This window comes from Rattus rattus, chromosome 1 (genome assembly GCF_011064425.1).
Source record: "Rattus rattus isolate New Zealand chromosome 1, Rrattus_CSIRO_v1, whole genome shotgun sequence".
In the NCBI taxonomy this organism is placed as follows: Eukaryota; Metazoa; Chordata; class Mammalia; order Rodentia; family Muridae; genus Rattus; species Rattus rattus.
The window spans coordinates 80,304,414-80,313,086 of record NC_046154.1 but is presented as its reverse complement, the minus strand read 5'-3'; the positions used below and the strand labels follow the sequence as shown (position 1 = coordinate 80,313,086).

At 44.3% G+C, this 8,673-nt stretch overlaps 1 protein-coding gene across 1 annotated transcript; it reads left to right on the top strand.

Moving 5' to 3' along the window:
• Positions 1–6,492: 6,492 nt before the first annotated feature.
• LOC116896155 (actin, alpha skeletal muscle-like) lies at positions 6,493–8,130 on the top strand. Its single transcript, XM_032897191.1, is given in 2 exon segments — positions 6,493–6,707; positions 7,650–8,130. Coding segments are annotated over 2 exon segments (696 nt in total).
• The last annotated feature ends 543 nt before the right edge of the window (positions 8,131–8,673 follow it).

Sequence of the window (8,673 nt, the reverse complement as noted above, 5' to 3'; positions counted from 1 at the left end):
GGTAGTACAGCGAGGGGATGGTTTTCTGTGATCTGAACTTAAGTCTTTGTGTAACTGCCCATGTGAAGCGGATTTTTACTTGAGAGCCAGCTAATAAACACAGGCTCTTGGAGTCAGTCATTTGATCTACAGGGTCTGCTTACCAAATTCATGGGAGAGTTATTCACCAAGTTCCTAGCATATAGTTTTGAGGGAAAACCTTGTGCTTAGTTTTTCTTTGCCGATATCCAGTGAGTCTGAAGTTTTTAGGAGACAGGTGGCCTAAAACCACATACTGTGAGGCAAAACACTCTTAGGTACTGGAGGTTGAATTCCCCGAGTTAACCTTCCTCCCTCCAGGGAGCCGTGCAAATCCTCAGAAAAACAGAACATGGAATAACAAGTTTATTAATGGCTGTGCAAGCCCAGAAAACCACACTGCAAAGCAGGGGTTGTTGTATCCTGGATCTAGATTTGGGACTGGGAAATCAGCTTTGCCACTAATGATCCAGCATCCAGGATTATCCAAAGGCTGTCTAACCAGGTGGGCAATTGCTTCTCTTCTTCAGTTTGGGGTGGAGCTACCAAGGACGAGCATGTAAGCATGCAGTCGTAGACATGCATTCATTGGTCAAGGCTGAGGTATGGGGCGAGCAATGGGAGAGATGTGTTCTTCCTCCTTGGTTGAGCATCAATCAACAGTAAGGCAGGTTCAATATTAGCAGAAGACATAAATTCCTAATTGCCCAGAGGCAACAGCATCCATTCCATCAACATATATGAGAGCTTACCTCGCCAAGGTGACAGGCTGTTGAACAGTGTGGACCTGCTGTCCTTTGTCAGTCTCAGACGAAGCTGACATTCTAGTTGAGGAGACAGTCAAAAACTACCAATGAAAGAGATAAACAGAGAAAACAGTGGGGAGATTTCAGTTAGAGGGCTAACGGAACAGAATAATGATGGGAGGAGGTCGGTCCATACAGGATGGTCAAGGAGAATCTCCTCCTACACAGACAAAACTTAAATTGTAATATAGTGTTAAAATATTATGAGAGCAGAGGGAGGAAATGACAACATCTCTGGCTGGAAAATATAAGTCAGTTGAAGTGACTTTACTCAGCCATCCAGCGGGTCATCAGCAAGCCCAGACTAGAATCTGGAGCCAGAGAAATGCTTCTTCTGTATAAGGCGTTTATCTTGCTAGGGTCTTGGATCACTTCTTTTGGATCAAGTGGCCTAGTGGTGGTGGGGATAGCTGTCTTCAGAGAGTCAACCTTTACATTTGGAAAGAGGCAGCAGAGGTCATGAAAAGAAAATGCTTGTCATGCGAAAAAGCCTCTTTAAAAAGAAAATGAGGGGTTGGGGATTTAGCTCAGTAGTAGAGCGCTTGCCCTCTGAAGCGCAAGGCCCTGGGTTCGGTCCCCAGCTCCAGAAAAAAAAAAAAAAAAAAAAAAGATTTAAAAAGAAAATGAAAATTTTAACTTACACTGGTGAGTTTAAGTTTCAAGCGCTTTCCCCTCTTCTGTGAGTTTGGTTCCTCCACAGACTTGTGAGTGAACAGATGGGCAATGATTCAGAGACTGGAAAGCAACAGACACATGCTAGAAATTATCAGATACCTGATGTATGCTTCTCTCTCTCTCTCTCTCTCTCTCTCTCTCTCTCTCTCTCTCTCTCTGCATGTGTGTGTGAGAGAGAGAGAGAGAGAGAGAGAGAGAGAGAGAGAGAGAGAGAGAGAAATGGCTATCTTTACTTTTACCTTTAGAGAATCTCTTTCCCCACCCCCCTTTCTCTGAAAATTGGAAACAAGTGTCTTGGTTTTGAGGTGGCGAGAGCTCCTACAATATGCTCTTTTCTCGTCTGCCTTTTATCTCTTCCAGGGACACTCAGATGCCAGAAATGTGTCACTTCAAGCAGTCCTGCACATTTCATGAAACATCTTATTTGGATAAAACTTAAATTATTACCACACCAGTTTCTGCACACTCCCCACACCCCGATCTTTTCCAAGAATAGCCGTAACCAAGCTTGACAAACTACTGATTTCACCAAAGCAATTTCAATGCCTGTTAGACATCAGAGCCAACTGGATGAGGCGGGCCAAAAACACTGCAGTGCTTTAGAGAGATATCCCTGAGATCTGAGACACAATGAAACTTTCCTCCAGGCAGTCTTGCCACATCAGCCAGCAGATCAATAAAGGGCACCTGGGCAGAGGAAGCACATAGGATTCCTCCTCATTCTTTGCTGATGTCTCCAGCCAAGGTCAGTGACAAGGCAGAAGTCTGGACATTGAAGTCTTATGACAACCATAGACTGTAGGGCTAGATACAATCAAGTCAATGACCAGTGATGGTATGTGGGGTTGGAGGAGGGAGGAATACAAAGTGAAATATAGAGTCACTTACCAACAGAGGAGAGACAGAACAATGCTACTCACTGGAGGAGGAGGGAAGGGACCTTACCTTAGGACCGTGGAAAAAGTAGCATGTGAATTGATCCTGTAAAGATAGTGAAGACCATGTAATAGACCTGTGAATGGATAGAGAAGCATTTTTCATTATCAAGAAAATGGTGGTTGGTACCATCCAGGTTCAGGGAGAGTGAGAATGAAGGAATAAAGAAGAGTCTTTGGGAGATGGAAATACCCAGGTGCCTGGTACCCACAGGACAAGACAAAGGCAGCCATGATGGTAACACAGAGAGGGCAAGCCAGTGTGGTGAGAGCCTGGGTTCAAAATGGGTCCCCTGCTCCCTGATTTAGGGTGTAATCTTGAACATTTCTATTCACTCTTCTGAGTTTTCATGTTTGTCCTTAGCCATGAGGGGAATAATGCTTTCCATCCAGCGTGGCAATCGGATTGCTGATATGTAAAAGGTGTTAGAAGGATGCTTGGCTCAAAGTAACTGCTCAGAACATTTGGAAGCCCTGTTTGGCTCTCATGGCAAGATGCTAGAAGCTATTAGGATGCAAAGCCAAACAGGGCTGATCTTAGCTGGCCTTGTTATCAACAATTTGGACCGTATGCCTTAATGTTTTCACTGTCTTCTTGGATACTGATGCTAGTCTCTTTAAGCTTCTATTTCCTTGTCTGGATTTGAAGATTGCTCATTAGAAATAGACTTTATCCTCAGTCCTTCCCACATTCCAACCTTGACACACAAAGAGAAGAGTTGACATTCTATTTCCTTCCTAATGCCAACTGGAACACTCACAGACTCTGTTTCTAGTCCCTTATAGACCTCTCTGTAACAGAAAAGAAATAGCTAATGTGCTAGCCAGCTGAGGATAGCAATCCCATCTTCTGTTCTGGGCTATGGCTTCTCCATTTTTAGCAGGGAAGCTGTTACTTTGGCTGGGACATCCTACGGGCAATCATGTCATAATACTTTCTCATGGAACCAAGAACCATGTTCCCTGAAGAATTAGCCACCAATCTGTAATGTTGCATAAATATTGGTCATAAGTTTTCCCTTATTGTGACATGGACTCAGTCTCTCTTCCCCTCTCATCTAGATTGGTTTTGTGACTTTGTTTTATGAAACATAAGAAGTAGACATGATTTAATGAGTCCTGAGCCCAGACCTTGAGAGATTTTGCCTTCTTTCTTGAAATCCTCAGTGTGGACAGCCTCAGGTTAACCTTTTGAATAAGAGAGGCCCATGGAGAGAAGTTTCATACATTTACTGGCTTGGCCAAGGGCAACATAGACAAACCCCTAAATGACCTAAGAGTTGGTACTCAGCCTGCTTCAGTAGATGTCTGCTGACCTGTTAATGATAAGTCATTGTTTTAAAGCCCTTGCGTTGTGGAGCAATTTGGCAAACAAGAAAACTACATCACATTACATACATGTGACGACCGCACAAATTTTAAAAGAATGTTTGATAGTGGGGTACGATGGCAGAGGGAGGAGGATCTCTGTGAATTTGAGGTCTTCCGGGTATATACAGTGAGATTCTCTCTAAACAAACAAACAAACATACAAACAAACAAAAGAATACCCTGGCCTACAAGAAGCATAGCATCATGAGGTTGCCACTGGCAGTAAGAAGGTTTCCAGGAGCTGTGTACAGAGTCACCTGCCTGTAATACCAGCATTTGGGATTTAGAAATATCAAAGTCATCCTTAGCTACTGACTACAAATGAGTTCTGGCTTAATTTACTTTCTCTCACCAACCCCTATAAAAGAGGGCTAACAGGAATGGCCACCCAACCTGTGGGTAGCTCTGTTCTAGGAGGTTTATTCAGGTAAATGTAACACGCTCTGATTTGTGCAACACAGGTGGTCTGCAAGGTTGAGCAAGACAAAATGCGTGAAGTCTCGGTGTAAAGTTCGTGCAAACTAAACATTTATTTTCATAGCAACTTCTTGTATTGAAATATTTTCTTTGCTTTATTTTATAATTATCAATACTTAATTATCAAATAAGCTTCCATTTTCCCCTTAGAGAAGTGTTCTAGACGTAGTGACGGTGATGGTGGTGGGCCAGGCGGTCCTCGGGGCTCTCTCTAGCGTGGCTCTCTGTGATTCATAGACTGACACAAATCTACTTGCAGTGAAGAAGCCAAAACATATGGCTCCTTTGGTGAGTGGAGGACATGGCCCCAGAAGTTCAGCACGGCAGGCCATCTGTCAGGCAACCATGTCAACAGTCAGAGAAGCAGTCTATAAAGCTGCCACCCCCATCCTCCACCCCTTTCTCTGCCCCAGTTAAACAGGAGGCAGTGGCAAGGCCCCTGTGCCTGGATACTGCTTTGTAGGAAGGAGATTGCTATGCTCTGAACAGGAACTAAAGAGTTAATGAACCACCAAGGCTACAAAGAAGCCTTTGGTTTAAGATCAAAAGCAAGCAGCATAGGAACTGAGAAACTGGCCTTCCCCTGCCCACTTTCACATGGCGCTCTGAACCAGTATGGCTGACTTCAGCCTCCAGAATTGGGTCTTAGCAGAGTCTCAGCTGTTACACCGGAAACTGGAGCTGCAATCCAGGAGTGGGTTTACTATTTACCGGGTGTGACCACGGGACTGCTAGCAAAGCCTTGCCCTAGACACAGGTGTGAACGCTCTTGGACTTGGACCTGGGAGCCATTCTCCAGCATAGCCACGGATAGACCTATCTATTCTAGCTTGGGTCCCTGTCGGCAAAGTAGGAATGATCATATCTACTGTTCGGCGTTGCTAGGAGAACCAATTAAGTAGGGGAATCCATGGGAAAGAACAGCTGTTTCCATGGGATCCAGCTTTGTCTGGAATGGCCTTCTGGCTTGATCTACTATACGCATGCATCGAAGACCAGCTGTGTTGATTTTAAGCAGCCATCTTTAATGTCCGGAATCTGTCCTGGCTTTGCTTCATGGGCCTGGGTGGGTAGATCCAAGGAAGACTGAGGGTGGAGAGTGTGGGATTTGGATCACCAGGCACACATGCTTTTAGACATCCATGCTGATGACATCTTCTTCTGCAGCCACTCTCTGTGTGCGATCTCAGCGGTACTTAGTACTATTTAGTATTAGTATTGTGTTATCAGTGAAAGAATGAATAGGGAACGTTGTCTCACCCCGTTGCTGGTGGATGTGGGTGCAAGCAGATGTACTATCTGGATGCAGTGATTTATGTGGGCGTGTCCACCTGCACTTAGTAGGCAAGCACCTCCATGCTGCTGAGTCTATGCTGGGTGCTGACCCCATTCTTGCATTTGGACTGCTCACCTCCCCAAGAAGACAAATCCATGGTCAATAGTATACTGTTAAGGGTTCGATCACCACTATCTATGCTAGTAACAACTATGCTTTTTTTTTTTTTTTTTTTCTGTTTCGTGATTATTTAATAGTAGTCACTTGTGACATATTTAAGAATGAGATTGATTGGAGTGGAATGTTGCCATACTGAATCTCAAGCGTAACAACTACTCTTAATGTAGTGGTTACTGACCATGTAACTGTAGCTGTTCAGGAAAGGGCAACGTTGGTACAGGTGAAGAAACATAGGGAAAGGTTCTTGGTTGATCTGGCAGGCCATATTACCCATAAGCCACTAGTTCGTGTGTTTCGCATTTCTTCCCTGACCTGTCTCTTAATGACTCTAATTCAAGGTGGGAGTTTTCAGTGTTCCTTGACCGACTCTGAGCCCCCATCTCTCTTTACAATTCCTCCCTGAACTCTGGTGTAATCCACACGGAAGTGTTTGCCGTTGTCCAGACGCACTGCTCTTTCACACCTGTTTCCCTTCTCCAAGTCTGACACACTTTGCTGCCGCCACAACCCCCGTCTCCTGACTTTCTTTCCACACCAAACTGTTTGCTGTTCACCCAATGCTTCCCTTTGTACTTCCCGAACAAGCGATTTCCTCTGCTGGGAGCCTGCCTTTTGTCTGCCTGGAGGGGCACCTTCTGATCTTTTATAAACCAACTTCAAATGTCTCCTCTGAGGAGCTTTCTCCCAGATCTCCACCAACCACCGTGGATTCCTCCTATGCTCCCCTTCCCTTCTGAGTGCTTCTCAGTCGATTATGGACGATATGGGTGATAAAGCAGACAAAAAGAAATGCCAGACTTTGCTCCCTCGGGAAGCTCAGATTTTAAAAATGAATTCTTCCTCTGTTGAGGCTCCTTTGGAGGGGTGTCAGCCAGTGCTTGGAAACTGGAATGAATTTATCTCCATATTGATCTTGCCTGTCCCTGGTTTACTGTCTAGCTCGTTCTTGGAATCGGATTTCATTTCCAGGTGAAGTCAGGAAAGAAAATATTTTGCAGCTATCTGCTTGACTTTGCGATGTTTTATGCAGTTTATGAGTTGAAAGGCTCGCAGACCAAGGCATCAAGCACACATGAGACCAATCTACAGAAGTTTGGGAGCAGAGCCAAAGGTGGCCCATGATCGAGTCCTTGGACTCTGAATTTAGGTCAGAAAATTGGCTTTGGATTTTATTATTCCGCCTACTCCTAAGACACAAACAAGGTTTGAATTTCTGTTATGTTTCACTTAATTTTATAAGCAAGAATGTCCAAATTTGGAGAACACTACTCATTGTTTTTCTATTACCCTTGCAATCTCAAATTCAAGGGTAATAGAAATCTAAGTCCCTGGGAAGAGCCCTGGGTTCTAATTACTAAAGAGCACAGCAGGTATCTGTTCCCTTGACTTGCCCCCTAAACTGTTCCATAAAAAGATTACAAAGTTTCCTAAAGATCTTTTACAACTTAAACATTTTGATTCCTGTCTTTACTATGTGTGTTTTCTTGCAGCAGAATCTAGCACACAGTCCTTTTTCCCCCTGCCAAGTCTCAAGCACAGTTCTGTGCTGTCCTTGCTCCTTGTCACACATCATCTACCAGTTAGCATCATCTAGGCTTACGGACTCCAGCAAAGTCCACCTGATGTGATAACCGCCATTTAGTGTTTTCTGTAATTCCTGTCAAGGGATGTTTTCTGCATCCTGTGTGTGTATTTGTTTTCATCACTCTAATGAATACCTGTAAAAAGAACTCCCAGTTTGGAAGTTGAAGGGCACAGAGCTGACACTGTCATTTCTTTGAGGATGACATCATGGCTAATGGCAACGGTTGGGAGTATTTGCAGAAGACAGTTTCACTTCTATACATGAGACTGAAGAAACAAAAGAAACGTGGAAATCAGCTCGGGCTTGGTAGCAATATGCTTCTGTAGAACTCCTGTTGCCCTAGACTTTGAGCAAGACATGGCCACTGCTGCATCCTCTTCCTCCCTGGAGAAGATCTATGAGCTGCCTGATGACCAGGTCATGACTATTGGCAATGAGTGGTTTTGATGCCCCAAGGTTCTTTTCCAGCTTTCCTTCCTGGGTATGGAATCCTGTGGCATCCATGAAACTACATTCAATTCCATCATGAAGTGTGACATTGACAGCCGTAAAGACCTTTATGGCAACACAGTGCTGTCTGGTGGTACCACCACGTACCCGGGCATTGCTGACAGGATGCAGAAGGAGATTACTGCCCTGGCTCCTAGCACCGTGAAGATCAAGATCATTGTTCCTCCTGGGCGCAGGTTCTCTGGGTGGATCACTGGCTCCATCCTGGCCTCACTGTCCACCTTCCAGCAGATGTGGATCAGCAAGCAGGAGTACGATGAGTCTGGTCCCTCCATCATGCACCGCAAATGCTTCTAGGCGGACTGTCACTGAGCTGTGTTTACACCCTTTCTTTGACAAAACCTAACTTGCACAGAAAGAAAATATGAGACAACATTGGCATGGTTTTGTTTGTCTTTTTATTCATTTTTTAAAAAAAATTAAAAAGTTTTCTTGTTTGTTTTGGCACTTTTGACTCAGGATTTAAAATTTGGAACGGTAAAGGCGACAGCAGATGGTTGGAGCAAACATCCCCCAAAGTTCTACAATGTGGCTGAGGACTTTGCTTGTACATTGCTTTTTGTTTTTTTTTTTAATAGTCACTCCAAGTATCCATGACATAGGTGGTTACAGGAAGTTCTTCACCCTTCCAAAAGCCACCCTGACTCCAAAGGGGAGGATGGCCACATCCATGCCCGAGTCCACATCGGGGAAGGTGACAGCATTGCTTCTGTGTAAATTATGTACTGCTAAATTTTTAAAAAAATCTTCTGCCTTAATGCTTCATTTTTGTTTTTAATTTCTGAATGGTCACCTATTGCGGCCCCTTTTTTTGTACCCCCAACTTGATGTGTGAAGGCT